The following is a 17,434-nucleotide window of genomic DNA, read 5'->3' on the forward strand; positions in this document are numbered from 1 at the left end:
GGTATCGGGCCGCCAAGCTCTGACAACTCGAAAAATCAAAATGAATGGCGGGTGAGCCGGCGAGCTGAGCGGAGTCGGGGTCCGACGCGTCCATGTCAAAGGGGCGGAATTACCTTTTTGCGCCGCCGTTTTGCCGACAACCTGGGTGGCACTTTCGGGGCGCGGGGAAACCTGGCTGCAGCCCCACCGGCCAAACCGAATCGGAACGGCAGCCGAACAAGGCTTCCGGTCCCGCCCCTCGGTGGCTCTCATGCCCGCCTTTCTGCCCGCCTGCCTGATCTGCCCACGTTCAACCGCCAGCGCGTGTCCGGCAGAGGACGCTTCTACCGCACCGCCTCTGCTCCACACCTCTGTCAAGGGCCGGCTGAACCGCCGCTCTTCATCTACCGGTAGCGCGCGTTGCCTGGCGTTGATGAGGGGACACGCTCGAAGATGGAGCAACGCCAGCGAGCAGCGTCTGTGCACCGCCCGGCAGCTGCACAAGATCCTTCTCAAGTGCAGTGCTCTGGCGCTGTGTGTGGCCCCCCTCGCATGCTACAGTACAGTACCCAAAGTCGAGCAAATGCCCCCGCATGAGCCTGTTGGGATCTCGTATCGTCTGAGCGAGATTGGATCTGATGGCAATGGACGGGACGGGCAAGTCGATGGACCATCTCATCGTCTGCCCCACTTGCAGGCCAGGCTTTGCCGTTCAGGTCGACCCTTGATTTTCTCGCCCCGACGCGGCAGGACGCCGACAGGACCATTCCTTGCTCCTCGGCAAAGCGTGCCGGTCCAAGTCCGCTCGTTCTTTTACGCTTTGCTTGCCGTATGTTCCCTTTGAACCTTGTGTGGAGCGAGGGAAGCAAAGGCTGCCCGGCCGGTGACGGGCCTGGCCGCCCTTTTCGGCCCTTCCGCGAGCACCGAGTAGGACGACCATCTCCGCTGTTCATGGCACGCGCCTATACGGGGCTCTGCCCTGACATGGCCGGCCCGCCCCCTTTCATGGTGCCTGCAGATCACATCGAGGTACGGTGTATGTACAGTAGAGCGCTCGAGGGGTCGAGCAACCACTCGCCACGCCCTTCGACTCGTCCCGCTCGAGCCACCACCAGGAATAGCAGCCTCACCACAAACAGTAGTCTTGTGGCGGCTGGCTGATGCCGATCAAGGGGCAAGTTGCTTGGGCTCCTTGCCGCTTTGTGCCGCCACTTCGATCGACGGATGCTGGTCTTCTATGTGAGGAGTTAGGCAGAGGGGCTCCATCAGAGCTAGCTGCTTCCCGACTTTGGAGAGTGACGCGCTTCGGACTCGTCCTGCCGGCCCGATGGCGGCTCGCGCACCGTCGTTCGTGCACCTATCCTCGTTGTCCATGATCGCGACAGGTGCCTTGGGGGAGGTCGAGATCACAATCTCCGCCACGCCGATGCATTTTGACATCCCGCTCCATAGCGGTACAATTTTTCCGACAGAACCGCTGCTCCTTGCAACATTTCACGCGGACGCCTCAGCTCGTTGCTCATCCGCTGCCACAACCAGAGGAGCCCAAACCGGCGCCCGTTGCCACCCCCACCAGATGGAGCGACTGGAGCGGGAACGGCACGGGAGTGCCTTCCCGTCCTTGACGCTCCGACGGACCCGGACATGCCTTCTAGACGAACTCGTTAACCGCGTTCGACCGGCCCGCCTGATTTTGCCACCAATTGCCGAGATAGGCCAGCTTTGTGCGTGCCGGCGTTCGACAGCCATTCTGCCATTCGCATTGTGTTGCCAGGCCCAGCGAAGTGCGCACGTTCGCTTTACGAGGCCGTCTGCACAGCTTCGCTTGGGACTGGGTTACAAAAGAGACGGCCTTACGATGCTCTCGACAGGAACCATCGCACAAGGTGGTGTGTACTGTAAGTATCCATATGATCCAACTTTGACCACAATGAAAGTCGCCTAGGCCCCAGTACCGAGATTGTGGCGCACGGGCTTTCACAATGGAGCGGACCTGTGCGGAAAGCGGTCGTCGGTCCCCGGCAACGACCTGACAGCTCGGGGAGCAAGGCGGGGAGTCCCTTCACCCCGCCATTGTCCGGCTTCGTGGGGCTTGGCCGGGGTTTGAGTGGACGAGGCAGAAACGCCGGACGGGCGGTGTTGGGCCTGCGCTATGCGATCGTCGGACTGCCCGGGTCCGCGCTTGCACGGGGTCGCAATCTCGGAGGTGGAAGTGAGCCTCTAGGTCGTCTCCCAAGTGCAGCGGGCCGACCATAGCACGCTTCTCGACATCAGTCTGGGTGATAGGAGGTCCAACACCCACACACTCGCGCGCGTCTCCAGCACAGGGAAGAACTCGGAACGCCTCCAGGTAGCGTGTGCATCATCTGCGTCTCCTCACTGCCGTCGCACGTCCACCTTGGCTCAGCTGTGCCAACTGTCGTTGCTCCTGTCGCATCTGATAGGTCGCAGCATCACGAAAGACGGACAGGCTCCTGTACATACGCGCACGTTCGCGCGCAACATATCGATACGGAGCGAGCGGTCCGCTGCCGCAAAAGCGCTCGTCGAGGCTGAACCTTAAATCTTCTGCTTCACAATCGTGCAAAGGGCCTTGTCTGTCGTGACAGCCTGAACCTTCGTTCTGCGTCTCCATGCGCTCGGGCTGAGGCAGACAGGCCGAGGAAGTGCGCGGCAAAGCTGCGGTCCAGATGGGCCCGTTGGATAGTGCAGTTGACGTCGAGGTGAGATCCGTCGGTGCCGGGTGCCGTCGTCGCCGTCTCCATCTTTGCAACCGTCGATTGGTCAACGCACGAAGAAGCCTCTTCGGTCGTCGCCACTCCGAGCGCCCTCTTTACTTACCCGTGCGAGCAACCATCTTGCTCCCTATCGGCGACGACGGCAACATCCTCGTCTTCGACGGGATTGCTTGCCATCAACACGCTTGCTTACGACATCGTTGCTCGCCGCCGACCTATCTTCGAGCTCGTGTGCACGTGCGGGAGCCTCGACAGCGTAGACTCGATCCCGCACGTCATGTCGACCCAGTGATGTAGCCGGTCGCTCAGAAAGCTCTACGCTAGCGCCTAGCCTGCAGGAGACGGTTGGTGCAACGTCTGACACGGGTTGACGGCCTGGCACTACTCGAGATTTGACAGGACGATGGCGTGCGGCAGCGGTGACTCTTGGACGACATGTCTGCGAGAGCTTCCTGTGTTATCGTCTGTGCATTTGCAGACGGATCAAGAGTACCGGCCGCTCGTCGGAGCGATCGTGTACAGGTTATACATATCCAGCTTTGCGGCGCCCTTATTGCATCTTGACACGGTACGAGATCGACGACGATCTGACATGACAGCTCGGAGCTTCCTTGGCGAGAAGGGGGCAAGGTACATACATACACAGTTTGACATGGACGATATCGGCGTGGACCAACGGGCGGCAAAGGGAACGCTGAGGTGTAGGTACGTGTACTGTATCTGCTGAGGTCGAGCAGCCACATGCCCGGATGATCTTTCCTCGTCGACCAGGCGGCTAGGCAAGCTTGCGAGGCAGAGAGGTGCTAAGCGAGCCGCATCGAGGCTATGGAAGCAGCCATCCCGCGGACCTTGCATGGAAGCATGCTGATGTGCATTCCGATCTCGAGGGGCGCGCACTAACGTGTTAGACGCTCGCCTAAGAGCTGACAAGCGGGGTCGGTACAGCACTGTCGGAGGGTACATGGCGGTGGATCTGGTGATGGAGGCGGTGGTGGGGGTGGTCGTTGTCGTCCTCGTCGTGGTGGTGCAAGGGCATGGCCGCCTGTCACCCCCGGGTCCCTCGAGATTGACAGGCGAACCATCCGAGCACCCCAGGGACCACACGGTCAGCTCGGCGGCGGCAAGCGGGCAAGAAGAACGATCCGCTGCTCGACTCTCCCAAGCTACCGTCTCCAGACCCCCGTCTCGGTCATCCCTCGCCGTCCCTCACCCTACTCTCCCAAGCGACGCTTCCTCGCTTGGCGTCCAACCTTGTGCGGTGCATCGGCGAGCCACAGCGCGCGCTGCAGCGGAAGATTCACAAACTCCGGGACCTAAGGGTCGACATGTCACGCACGCTTTTGCCGTCGCTGTCCGGCTTGACCCGATCTCACATCATTGGTCGTCCGTAGCTTCCTGACTGCTGGCCCGGCGTGAGCCTGAGAAGATTGCTTGTGATCTTGCATCGGAGCGTGGGACCCGATGTCGTGCCACGAGGGTTAGCGAGCTTCGCATCGGTGCGGCCAAAGCGACCAGAGGTCTGATGGTCGATGCCCCATCTCTGCGATACGGAAAGGCTAGTGTTCGACTGCGTCTCGTCGACGATGTGCGGGCGTCGACGACGGGCTGCGCCGTTTTCTTGGCGCACGTAAAAATGGGAGGCAACAGATTGGCCGGGGCTGTAATTATAATCTTAATGTTTATCTACCTGTCGTCTGGAGATTGAAGGGCTAAGCGTGTACAAAAATGACAAGGGCCAAGCTACAGAGCACGGCGATCAACCGCCACCGCGGCGCCGCGGCGGCTGGCTACCGTAGCCCCCTCCTCGGCGTAGCATACCGGTAGCAGTCAGCGGTACTGGCGCCCGTCTATTTCCAGCCCGAGCGTCAGTGTATCGACTAGGTAGCTAGCACATGGCCGAGTGCAGAGTAGTAAGTGCTTTAGGTCCCTAGATCCCACGCTTCTTTTAACGTGCGTCGGATTGCTGGCCGAGACGCACCTGCCCATCCCATCTTCCTGCCGGAGCGCGGGTTACCAAGTCCCTTCTGTGGGTGTTCGTTGTGCTTGTCCCAGCGGGGAAGTTTCGGGACGGAAGGGCCGAAGATTCGGAAGGCGCCGCTCTGTGTCACGAATAGGGTGGGAAAGGTACGACATCGTGTGAACCTTCTTGATCAGCTTCCAGAGGGTGGCAGGAACAGAGAGCACCACGCTCGGAAGGCCGAGGGAACCACCGAGCGACCGGCTACTTAGCCACGCACACATGTACGTCGCAGGCCTGATCTTGTGCAGCGTGGAGAAGGGTAGGGTGGGACCGAATCGCTGGGTCCATCAGCTTGGTTTGGGCCTGGTGCAAACGACGACGAGCGTGCTTCGGAAGTGTCAGACGAGTCCGGGTGTGTCGCGGTGACTCACACTTCCATCCAACCATCCTCCGTCTAACTATCGAGGAACGGGGGTTGGGGATGGGCTGCCAAACGCAACGCAAAGGCAAGGCGCAGCAGGGAAAGGCAAGACGAGGCGAGGCGAGGCGAGGAGAGGACCCGCGCGAGGGCATCGCGAAGACCTGTGCCGCCCGCTCGGTACGGCCTGCAGGCAGGCCAGGCAGGCGGCTCATCGTCGGTCCTCGCGGTTTGCACGGGCTGGCTGGGCACCGGCACCGCAGGCCAGGCCAAGCAGGCAGGCGCAAAGTGGGAGCCGCGGTGCTCGATTCACGCCTGCCAGGCCGGGGCAGACCCTCACACGCGGCGGTCCCCACCCGACGCCCCGACTCAGACACCGTTCAGGTCGCCGCGGCTTCGTCTGGCTCAAAAGGCTTGGCCAGGCTACTAGGCCTGCCTGGCCATTGTCCTCTCGTGTCGTTCTGGCTCTTGATCCCGCAAGCGAAGTATCGTGCGTGGCAAAATGAGGGTGCGGAGGCGGACGGCTCACGCCGATCGACGCAGTGCACAGTCACGCTCGCAGCCGCTGACCTTGGGGCCATTGTACCGATGCATCGTGGGCTGCAACCGCAAAGGAAAGGCTCGAGGGCGCGCACGTCCTCAGCTCGGTCACTGGATACCGGCGTCGTCGATGATGCCCTTCGCGACGCCCACCCAGTCGGGGAGAGCGCGCGCGCGCGCGTTGGTTCGCACGATCCTTTGATACAGATCGAAGTGACGGCGCACCTCGGCACGTCACAGCCCCTCGAGACTCTGGCGGAGCTAGCCAGTCACCCACCCACCATCCAGACGAGGCCATGGTTGGGGCTACCTGGACAGGTTGAAGGTTGACCATCGATTGCTCTCCTCCCACCGTCCCCCTTTGCCCCGCAAACTGGGGTCGCACGGGCGGCCCAAAGTTGCCGTCACCTTCACATGTCCACAAGCTCCCCGTCATCCCCACTCAAGCGAGGCAGATGGGTGTCAAAGCGCCGGCCCGGGCGCGGCAAACGGGTGGGGGCAGACGAGATCTTCGAGAATCGCTACGTCATTAGCTATACAGGAGGGAGTTTCGTCGGAGCGCAGAGAGACGGCTTTTGGACTAGTTACCACGAAAGCGAGGCCAGACAGAGGCAAGGAACTGATGCGTTTGAGGTGCGCGGGTCGGGGATAGCCAGTAGCCAGACAAGGCGAGGCGAGGCAAGGCGAGGCAAGGCTCGCTCGCCTTGTCTTGCAATGGCACGGCGTGGACACCAAGAGGAGCGGTGATGAGAGACTAGCTCCGGCAGCGACGGTATGAAGCAGGAAGCAGCGGGGACGACCAGAGGCGACGAGGGCCCGAGTCACGTGTTTTGTATTTCCCGAGCAGCCGTCGGCGAGGAAGCAGGCCACCAGCGAGCCAAGAGAGGGCGGAGACCGAACAAGACGTCGTAGGAGCAGAGCGACGGGGCGTGATGGCGAGGGCTGACGACGAGGTGCTTCCGCGATGGCCTCGACACTACCGACCGACCGACCGACCGCCCTGTCCTGCTCGACGGCGTTGAAGCTTGCATCCACCCGTGTATACGTCGGCTCCACCGGCGGACCTCAGCAATAAAGACCTCGGATTCTGCGGAGACTGAGCCGCCTACTGGCCCCAGTACTGGCGGGCGTAGGGGTAGTTGCCGTAAGAGCCCGAGGTGTGGGCCTGGTGGCCGTAGGCGCCGTACTGGTAGTACTGCTGCTGTTGCTGCTGCTGGTGCTGCTGCGCCTGCTGCTGCTGCGGAGTCGACGAGCCCTGGGCCTGGGAGCGGTTGACCTGGACGCCCGAGCCGGCCTGGTTCGAGGCCTTGGCCGGGTTGGCGTCAAACTGCCTGTAGTTGTCGAGGGCGCTGCCAGAAGACGCGCCGGCCTTCTGCTGCGAACCGAGGTGGGGCGTGCCGGCGTTGCCGCTGCCGGCGGCGGCAGACGCACCACCCATGCCGCCCGACTGCGACGGAGGAGCGCCTCCGCTGGCGCCGCCGCCGAGGAAGCCGCCGAGGCCGGGGATCGCACCGCCGTAGATCTTGGAGTAGTCAGAGGCGCCGCCAAGGCCGGGCATGCCCTGCATACCGCGGCTGAAGCCCTGGGCGTCGTACGAGCCCGACAGTCCGGTAGAGCTGGGCGTCTGGCCGTAGTGGCTCTGGGCGCCGTAGGCCGACGCGTCGCCGCTCTGAGGGCCGGCCTGGCCGTAGGGCGAAGCCAGGTTGGCGGGCGTGCCAGGCTTGGAGGGGTGCTGCGGCTGGCCGGTAGGCTGGCCGTACATCGGGTACTGGCCGTAGCCGGCCGTGGGCTGGGCGTAGTGCTGGAACTGGTTGGGCATGTAGTAGTGCGGGTAGTAGTACGGCATGATGCCGGGGAACTGCTGCTGGGGGGCCTGCTGCTGCTGGTGGACGCCGGGAGCGGCGCCCTGGCTCTGCTGCTGCTGGTGCTGCTGCTGCTGGCCGGCGGCCTGGTGGTCGAGAGGCGGCTGCTGCTGCTGCTGGGGCTGGGCGGCCGACTGCTGCGTCTGCGCCTTGTCGTCGGCGCGCTGGCCGAACGAATTGGTGTTCTGGTCGTAGCTGCCGTAGAAGTGGGCGAGGCGCTGCGTGTCGAGGCCGCCGTACATCGAGTAGTCCTGGAGGCCCTGGTGGGGCTGCTGCGAGACCTGCGACTGGGTGTGCTGGCCGGCGTGCGACTGGTTCTGTCCGAGAGAGTTAAAGCCGCCGTAGCCCGCCAGGTGGTCCTGGTGGTGCTGCGGCTGCTGAGCCTGCGCCGTCTCCTGCGAAGCCTGAGGCTGCTGCTGGCTGACGGGCGTCTGCTGCTGCTGACCGCCGAAGTTGTACGCGGAGCCATCAAAGGCATCCGACCTGTAGCCAGAGTAGGGGCTGGCCTGCTGCTGCTGCTGCTGCTGCTGAGCAGCGTACGGGTCCTGGGCCGGAGGCTGTTGCTGCTGCGGCTGCTGCTGCTGCTGCGGCGGCGGCGCGACGGGGGCGGCAGAAGGGGCCTGACTCTGAGCCAGACGTTCGTGCAGGCTCGGCTGAGCCTTGGAGGCGGCGGGCGAAGCTGCCTGGGTATCGGCAACAGCAGCAGCCGCCGGTGCGACCTGCTCCGTCTTCTCGGCGACGGGCTCCTCGATGGACGTCTCGCCTGCGGCTTCATCCTCACCGCCGAGGAAGTTGAGGCTACCGAAGCGGACGCCGAGGTTGTCGAGTTGGGAGCTTCCGCCGGGCATGACGACGGCAGCGTCCTGTCGGGACCTCTGGCTCCCGCGCTGGCTGAGCGGAGCTCGCTGGGCGGGCTTGTTGGCAGCGAGGCCGGGAGGGCCGGCAACTGCGGAAGCGGACGGGGCAGCTGCAGGGGCGGGTGCGGCGGCCTCCTGTTCAACGACGGCCTCGGAAGCTGCAGCCTCCGTAGCCTCTGCGGCAGCGGGTGCTTCGACCGCAGCGGGCGTCTCCTCAACCTGAGCTGGTGCAGCTTCAGGAGCCGGGGCGGCGGCCTCCTCGACGGGCTCCTTGACCTCTGCCGCCGCCGAAGGCTCGTCGACGGTCCACGAGGCCTGCTCGACAGCGTCCTGAACCTCCTCGTTAACGGCCGCCGGCGCCTCGGCCTTCTTCTCCTCGACAGGCGCAACCGGCTCCGCGGCAGGAGCAACAACCGGCGCAGGCTTGGGCGCCTCCGACTTGCGGGCGATCTGGGCCCAGCTCATGGCGGGTTTGGGAGCAGCAGCAGCGCCGCCTGAAGCGGCCGATGCCGGGACCTTGACCGACGGGATTGATTCCGAGGCGGCGGGCGCTTCGGCGGCGGGGATCGTGGAAGCCTGTTCCTTCTGGGTCTCTTCGACGGGCTCGGCGAGCGAAGGAGCATCGGCCGCGTCCTTGAGAGCCGGTGCGGCGACAGGTCCATCGGCAGCAGCCGCGGGGGCGGCAGGAGCAGCCTGAGCACCGTTCTGCTTGAGCTTAGACTTGGAGAGCGCCTCTGCCCAGCTGGTGCCAGTCGTCGGCGTGGCAATCGGCGCGAAGGATTGGGCCGGAGTCTCTTGGGTGGTCTCGGGCGACTTGGCGGCATGTCCGTTGACCTGAGGGGCAATTCCTCCTCCTCGTCCACCAACGGCTCCACGGAACCCGCCTCGGCCTCCACGAGCTCCACGCACCGCAGCTGCGCGTTTGAGAAGGCAGGAGATGCAAGATGATGGTTGGAAGCGCAAGGAAAGGCCAAAGGCGGTCACTTCAGCTTTCACAAGCAAAGACGCATTTCATTCCAAGCGCAGCAGAGGTGCTGGTGGTGATCAACGGACACTCACCTCCGCCGCGGCCGCGGCCGCCTCGATCCGATGCAACGTGCCCGCCGCGACCACGTCCAAACGTGGAAGGTGTGGAGCTCGACAGGGAGTTCCATCCAGCGGACGACCCGTTGAGCGCAGAGGCGGCGCTGCCCTCCTTCTTGACGTGCTTCTTTGACTTGACCGACGAGAACTGTTCGACTTGGCCTGACATAGGAACACATGGCGAGGGCGGGGCGGGAGCGCAGAACGCAAGAGACGAGGATCGGGAGGAGGTGAAGGTATGCGGGTCATCAGCATTGTTCGAGTTGGCCCCCGGCCGGCGGCGTGCGGCGTGCGGCGAGACGCGAGATGGGCCTGATTCCAGTAGCCAAGCGCCCAACTTACCTTCGCTGATTCGCACGACGGCCAGCTCGACATCTCCACCGGCATCCTGCAGCGCAAAGAGGAGGTCCTCGTCGGTCCAGGTGGGGAAGAGCTCTCGGATCATTTCGAGGCGGTCCGAGTACTTTGCGCGAAGGTTTCTGACCTCCTCTGTGTCATCGAGGGGCTGCTGGCGACCCTTGGGCCGACGTTGAGCTGCCGCCGACATTATGTAGGTGGGTGTGTGTGGGTGTATGAGAGACAGAGGAAGCGGCTGGATAGGGCGGTGACGTGGCAAGAGCAGCCTAGAGACTGGATCTTGTTGGGATTTCGCGACGAATCGACGTGGTCGAGGTCAGGAGCAGGTGGGGACCGGTGGCGAGGAGAGGCGGGAGTCCGAGCTCTCTGACAAGTCCTGACGACCCGGCGGACTCGCGAACGGGAGAGGCGTGGGCTCTGGGTAGGCTGGCTTTCGCAGGGCGGCAGCGGATGGAGAGGAATGGGTCGTGTGTGTTTGTGTGGAGACTGGAGTTGGCTTTGGACCTGAGAATCGCTGGATCTGGCCTGCCCGGTTTTCTGCTGCGGAGCTCGAGGTTCGCGACAGAGAAGCGGTGAGGGCGAATGAGGATCGCAAGCGAGGATCAGGTGGTGGTGAAGTGTAGAAGGACGAAATGCGGAAGGGGGAAGGAGATGAACAGGAAGGAATGAAGGCCAGGACGACGACGACGACGACGACGACGACGAGCGGCTGGGCTGCGTGCGTGCGAGGCTCGGACGGCGTCAGAGCTGTGCGTGTGGTTGTGGGCGCGCCGCCTTTCTCGCCTTCTCCCTCTCTCTCTGCCTCTCTCGGCTTGCTGCTTCTCTCTCTGTCCCAGCCTCTCTCGCTGCTTTGGATGCGCCTGCGCGTACGCTGGGGTGTGGGCTTGGCCTGGCCGTCTGACGGCCGCCCACAGATGGGCCAGGCGTCACCGCCTTTTTCTTCTTCTTTCCGCTCACCACTGGGCTTTGTATTCAGCCTCGGCCTCTTTTCAAATGAATCGCTCCCGTGACCCCTCCGCGGTATTTCGAACCGCTCGACTACGTTGGAATACAAATTCACCTGCGCCGCCCAGCGCAGCGAGGATGAGGCGACCGATCGCTTCCCTCCGAGCTGAGCGCGCCCCCCCTTTTCCCTTTCCCCCTGCCGGGGCGTCACTTTTTGGCTGAGTGCGGATACGCTCTGCCACCCTCGTCTCTCTGGCTATAACTCTGTTTGTCTGCGCAGGTGAGTAGCTGATGCAAAGGTCAACGAGAGAGATGCGCTGATGCGAGGTGGCGGCGCGGCACGATGCCAAACGGACGCACGCAAAGACGGGGCGACGGCGGTGCGGCCAGGGCTGGCAGGCCGGCTCGTTGTCCGGATCCGGTCAAGCAGGGCAGCCGCAGCAGGGCTGGCTGGCGGGGCTTGGCTCGGCTCCGGCTTGGGCGCCACGTCTGGGCCTGGCCTGGCAGGCTAGGGCAGGGCCAGCTGGCTCGAAAAATCGGGCCGGCTGCTCGATCTGCCTCGTCTGTGCAGCCGTGGATGCACCGCCGGCGGGATCCCGAACGCATCTGCACCATCACCACACCGGCAGCGCCCCGGCCTGCGTCTGAGGCTAGGCCGGCGTCGCGGCGAGACGCCCCGTAGTATCATCAGGATTCGATTCGGCCATGGACCCGATGACATCGAGGTGGACAACCGGCCCAGCAATGACCAGAGACCGGAGGAGACAAGGTGGTGGCGGATGAAGCATGGAGATCCTGATCACGGCTCGTCATCTGTCGACGATGGGATGCAGACCGTGTACGGGCCAAAGTCGGGCCGAGACAGGCGTGGCAGGTGCATGCCCCCGCCTGCGCCGCGCCCTGCTTGCTTGCTACTTGACCGTGCCCATGTCTTTGCTTGGTTGCCCATGGCCCAGGCTGCGCTCGCAGTCGTGAGTCTACGTAGAGCCCTCGCTGTGCTAGCACGAGGGATGCCGTAGAGATGCATGGAGCGCGCGCGCGGAGCAGAGAGACGAGGTGGTGTCTGAGGCCTAGAGAGCGGGGATGGCCGCCGCCGGGAGTGGGCCAGAGGCCAGCAGGCAGGCAGGGTCGCCGCTGCAGGTCGGAAAGGGCACCTGCTCGCCGGCTCGCCTGCCCCCCCCACGCCTCTGATCTGTGTCTTTTGTTGGTTGGCTGGCTGGCTGGCTGGCTGGCTGGCTGGCTGGCTGGCTGGCTGGCTGACGGCCCCCATGTCCGGGAGACCTGCCTCGTTTGCATGACCCGGCCGATGGCCAGCACGTCCCACGAGAATCCCTCCACCACCACCCGTGCTGCCATCCCTTCCATCTGCTGCTCGCTGCCATCGCTTTGCCCTCGCTCATCGTAGCATCTCCACGACGCGCGACGTCACGCCTACACCACTACTCTACTAGACCACCGCTTACACCTCCAGGCACTGCTCCACCAACGTCCCTCGCACTCGTCTGGAGGTCTACCGTACCTCGCCGGCCCAGCTCGTCCCGCCTCGACTTCACTGCTCCGGCACGGATAGATATCGACATCTGCGGCTTTCCTGGCCTTTCACCACATCTCCGATGCTCTAGGTCCTGGCTGGCCAGGAATCCTTTCGCCCACCTTGGAGCCCCGCAGAGGTGTCGCACGCCGCCTGACGGGGAGCCCGGCCGGCTGCTACTAGAGTCTCGCTCATTGGCACCTCCCGCGTTCCATACTCGGCCCGAACCTGCCCTCCACGCTTCTCCCCTGCTGCCGCCGTCATGGACCGTTCGCGATCGCCAGCTGGCCACACTGCCTCGCCCACCGTCCGCCTCCAGGCCATGCCGGTACAACAAAGAGCACGCGAGGTTACCGTCACCCGCGCCATGTCGTCGGCCCTGCCCGCCATCAGGACAACCTACCTCGCATCTCTAGGCGGTCCCGACTCGGCTTCAGACATCGAGACACCATCGACATCAGCCTCGACATCCATCGCGACACCGCATTCGGCGCTCAGAGCTCTGGCACCATCTCTGCGCCCCTTTCACAAACCCAACCCGGCGGAAATGTCGCCCTCGTACGTCGAGCCGGGCTTTCACCGCCTCCCAGACGCGTGGACGCTGCGCCAGAGCCACGATGCGGACGACGGGACTCACGAGTCCCTCGCAATGCCCTCGGCTCGAGCTCAAGGTGCAGCGAGCGGAGGCTTGCCCGCTCTTGCTCTGCACAGAGCCACGGTGCCAGACCTCACCGCCGAGCTAGGAGCTCTTCACCTCTACGCTGATCAACCAAAGCCAGCCGCTGGCTTTGGCGAGGCGTATGCCTTTGCGCCGAGTGTTGGCTCGCCCTCTGCGCTCTCGAGCGCTTCTCGCACTAGCACCAGCGAATCGTGCAACCCAGGATCGAGCTTCGTCGATCGCCTGCACCCGCGCTCCTCGGACAGCGAGGTCTCGTCGGCATCCCAGCACAGCTCCGACAGCGCCAACGTATACCCTTTCACCAACGAAGAGGCCCAGTCGCGCCTATGGCTCGATCCCGCCAGCGAGTGGCCCTCACGAGGAGGCGGAGCGGTCCACGCGCGGCAGCCAAACGAGGGCTCCCGTTCCATCACCTCGCCCTGCCAAATCCACGAGCAGGCTCAGGACTTCGCTCCTGACGCACCCTCCGGTAGCCTGTCCGACTCGCCCAGGTTGCAACGTCGGGTTCCGGCTTCCCCCTGCTTTGACCATCCTGCCGATGCCGCGTCGGCTGCGGCGACGAGCCCTTCCGCTTGCTACCAGCCGAGCCCGAGCAGAGACGGAGACTTTGGTGATACCCGCTCGGCACGGAGGACCGAAGGCGTGCGGCGACATGCAGTCTCCATCGAGCCTGAGCAGCTGCTCACCAGGCTCCTGTCCGTAAGCTGCGTGCGCCAGCACCCACCGCAGCCGTCCCAGCCCGCTTGGCCGTCCTCGTATTCTCTGTGAGTCGCCGCAGTCGCTGTCGAGGGGATCCCGAGGGCTTGGAACATCGTACATGACACGTATAGGCTCGATCTGGCAGGGATCGCGCCAGTGTAGTGTCTTCGGGACTCCCCCTACGACCATGGGGCGGCAGCCGGCGGGAACTCGAGTCAGAAGGTCGTGCCTCTGACCGCCGCGGACCTCCTCTCCCTCTGCTTGACCTATTCATGGCACAACCGACCTTGTCACGCGCTCTGCCCCGTCCCCCGTTGCTGTGGTGCAGGCTCGGATGCGGTTCCGGGGCAGCAGGCGGATTGGCGAAGCCTAACTGTGAAGCGGCAGACGCCAAGGGCGAGCCACGGCTTTCCGAGCGTCGCACGCCCAGCTCAAACGTCGACGGAAGCCCGGACGCCGCGACCAGCGGCGGCGGCAGCTGCAGCCGGGCCCCATTCTTTCTTCGCAACAACAATAATTCGAATCGGCCATTATCCGACGACGGCGGGCACTACGACCGCGCCTATTCAGTCCGGCCTCAAGACACCGACAAGGAATACAAATCTCGGCCAACACTAAGCAGCACGACGGCCCGCACCTCCGCTGCCTCCACAGCAAGCAGCGCAAATACAGCCACGACTGCAGCTGCCGCCGCCGAACTCCGCACCGCCACGGCACCGGCCGTCGAGCCGCACCACCAGACCTACCACCCAACCCTCAACCTCGACCAGCTCCACACGTCTGCCTGGTGCTCGTCAACGGCATCAGCTGCCCAACGACCACCATCACCGTCACCAGCACCGCCGTCAGCATCGCACACGGCTTCAGCACCAGCAGCGGTAGCGGCATCAGGAGCGGCCTCTTCAGCGCCACCAATCTCCTTCTCTTCGCGCTCAGCCGCCATTCCCATCTTTGCTGGAGACCGCTTCACCCACGCCGAACCCTCCCTGATATCTTCACCACCACTGCCATCGCCCAGTCAACCTCTTTCGGCCTCGACGTTGACGCCTGGAACGACGTTTGCCCCACTCTCGACCCCTTCCCTCTTCGACCGACCGCCATCACCCTTGCAAACCGATACGCCGAAGACCATCGCTGCCACGGCCGGCCAAGTGGCATCTCCACAACCTAGCGACTGCGCTCAGGAGCGGTCCGGCGATTGCCTGGCGCTCCCGTTCGACACCACATCGCCCGTTCCTCCGCTCGTGATCGACATCAGGTCTCTCGAGGCGTATCTGGCCATCGAGACTGCTGCTGCCGCTCCCCGAGTCGTAACGGGACGCATCAGATCTTCGGTCAACGTCTCTCTGCCCAAGCTGATCCTTCGGCGGCTCCAGCGATCGTGCGCGCCAGGCTCAACCGCTAGCGTGAACCTGCCCCTCAAGTCGTTTGTCACGACGGCCATGGGCAAACGTCGGTTTGACGACATCCTCGGCACCGTGGCAGGCTACGAAAGGGCGCAGAAACGTCGACTCGTGCGCCCGGCGGACGCAGGAACGGATCGCACAGAGGATCGCCACACGGCGGAGGAAATGTCGACAATGACGCAGGCTTTGGATACCGATTCGCTCTACTGGAAAGCCGACGTCGTCGTGGTCTACGACGAACAAGACCAGCAGCGCGCGCCTGACGTCACAAATCCCGGCAGGACGCGCGCCATCACAGCTGCCAAAAGCGAATCTCCAAACGAGATCCTGCTGAGGGCGTTAGAGAGGATGGGGCCAAGCCACGGTTCGGATCGCGGTGGCGGCGTCTACTATGTGCGCGGGGGCGACATGGCGGAAGTCAGAGCCAAGCTCGGTCCGCGATTCTGGCTCGACTCCGAAGAAGAGGGGGCTCGAGTGCCAGATTTCGACCGGGCAGAGGCCGTGTCATCCGGGCAGGACCGACGGGCTGCATCGGGCAAGACGGCAGTGGGCGCAAGCAGAACCCACCAGCACCACCGGCCCGCTCGACTCTCACCCGCTCCGTCACCGGGGCCTGCCTCCCCACTGAGCGGCGCCTCCGGCACTCTGGCTCCGCCTCTGAGCCTGTCCACGGTCTCATCATCCGACGGATCAAGGAGTCCGCAACACCTCAGCCCACTTTCGGCAAGCCTCTCCCCCTCCGCCCTCTCCCACGATCCTCATTCATCGGGCCTTACCCATGGCTCTTCGCCGCCTCCGAGCCTGGCATCAGTCGCGGTCCAGCCTGGGAAGCCCAAGCGGCCATCTCTGGCGCGGCTGGACACGTCGGAACGGATACGAGCCGCGGATGGCTCCTCGGGTTCCGGTGCGGCGCTGTCCAAGAAGTCGCCGAATGCGCTCGCGCGCCTCCAGCTCGATACCGCGGTGCCGAGGCGATCTGCCACCCTCAGCGCGTTGGAAGCGCCGCCGACGAGAAGCCTCTCCAGAGGCTCGAGTCCGCAGGCCCGTCCGCTGCACCTTGCGGCGCCGTCGGCTCGTGCAAGCGAAGAAGACGACGTGCCACCGACGCCAGTGCCTACCGAATCTCTGCAGAGCCTGTGTCGGCTGCAGGCGCAGCTGCCTCCGTCGGCCTCTTCGTTCGGCGACATGTCTCTGCCCCCAGGCGCTCGGGGCACGTTCGGGTTCGGTGCTCACGATGATGGCGGCCAGCCGTACCCGGCAGACACGGCCTTTGAGGTCTCGACGATCCTGCCCGGCTTCCTCTACCTGGGTCCCAATGTCCAGACACGCGGCGATGTGGGTGAGCTGGAGCGGCTGGGCGTCAAGCGGATCCTCAACATGGCGTACGAGATCGAAGAGGGGGGCGCCGACGACCTGCAGCTGGACCGCCGGTTCGACAGGTACCTCAAGATCCCTATGACGGACAGCGTCGAGGCGGTGGGCGTGCAGAAGAGCATCGACGAGGCGTGCCGCTTCCTCGACGACGCGCGCCTCCACTCTGCGCCCACCTACGTCCACTGCAAGGCGGGCAAGTCGCGCTCCGTTACCGTCGTCATCGCCTACCTCATCCACGCCCACCACTGGACGCTGCGCAAGAGCTACAACTTTGTCGTCGAGCGCCGCAACGCAATCAGCCCCAACATTGGCTTCGTCGCAGAGCTCATGAAGTACGAGGAGCGCGAGCTCCACCTGGCAAAGAGCGGCGGCATCATCGGCGGCGGCAGCGGCGGCGGCGGCGGTGGCGATTCCGACGAAGGCGAGGGCCAGACGCCGTCGTTGTGCGACGAGGCTGAGGGCAGCAAGAAGGGTGGCAGAGCAAGGGAACATGCGAGGGAGTCGATGCCGCCCCTCGGCCGGCAGGCGTTGGCCGCCCTGTCCTCCGGACTCGGTCCCTCTGCTTCTGCTCCCGATATGCCACGCTTCGACGAGCGTCTTGGCGGCAGTGGCGACATGGTGCAGGGACAGCAGCAGGGACAGAGGCAGCCCAGCGAACCACCCCATCCATCGACAGCATCGGGCGCCAGCCGCGCTACCACCACGACCACCGCTGCTCCCTCGTCGTCGTCGTCGTCGTCGTCGTCGTCGTCGCGGCACCCTTCGCCGCTGCTGGGCTTTGCCGATTCCCTCGCCAGCCTGGGGGGACCCAACCAGCGCCAGGTCAGAGTCACAGAGGCGGGAGAGGTGCGCGGCCCCGACGGGCGCTACCGCTCTCGGAGGCCGCCGCCCGTCGACGAGGTCAACATGGCGCCTGGTCGCCGAGCCACCATGGCCGGCCTTGGCAAGTGAATGCCTTGGCGCCTCTCTCTCTCTTTCTCGCTCTCGCTCGCTCTCTCTCTCTCTC

General features: G+C 64.4%; 3 protein-coding genes across 3 annotated transcripts; 2 read left to right on the forward strand and 1 right to left on the reverse strand.

Annotated features, from left to right (window-relative positions):
• Positions 1 to 6,740: 6,740 nt before the first annotated feature.
• Positions 6,741 to 9,984, reverse strand: PFL1_01640 (uncharacterized protein; the record flags this gene model as incomplete). Its single annotated transcript, XM_007879150.1, has 3 exons — positions 6,741 to 9,268; positions 9,414 to 9,599; positions 9,780 to 9,984. The coding sequence occupies 3 exons, from the start codon at positions 9,982 to 9,984 to the stop codon at positions 6,741 to 6,743; spliced, it is 2,919 nt and encodes a 972-aa protein (XP_007877341.1).
• A 1,098-nt stretch (positions 9,985 to 11,082) lies between these two features.
• PFL1_01641 (uncharacterized protein) lies at positions 11,083 to 11,421 on the forward strand (the record flags this gene model as incomplete). The annotated part of the gene is made up of 1 exon (XM_007879151.1): positions 11,083 to 11,421. One exon carries the CDS (start codon positions 11,083 to 11,085, stop codon positions 11,419 to 11,421), a length of 339 nt encoding a protein of 112 aa, XP_007877342.1.
• A 1,111-nt stretch (positions 11,422 to 12,532) lies between these two features.
• PFL1_01642 (uncharacterized protein) lies at positions 12,533 to 17,379 on the forward strand (the record flags this gene model as incomplete). The annotated part of the gene is made up of 2 exons (XM_007879152.1): positions 12,533 to 13,713; positions 13,977 to 17,379. The coding sequence occupies 2 exons, from the start codon at positions 12,533 to 12,535 to the stop codon at positions 17,377 to 17,379; spliced, it is 4,584 nt and encodes a 1,527-aa protein (XP_007877343.1).
• Between the last annotated feature and the right edge of the window lie 55 nt (positions 17,380 to 17,434).

The sequence above is a fragment of the Pseudozyma flocculosa genome, assembly GCF_000417875.1.
Source record: "Pseudozyma flocculosa PF-1 unplaced genomic scaffold scaffold00004, whole genome shotgun sequence".
Lineage (NCBI taxonomy): Eukaryota > Fungi > Basidiomycota > Ustilaginomycetes > Ustilaginales > Ustilaginaceae > Pseudozyma > Pseudozyma flocculosa.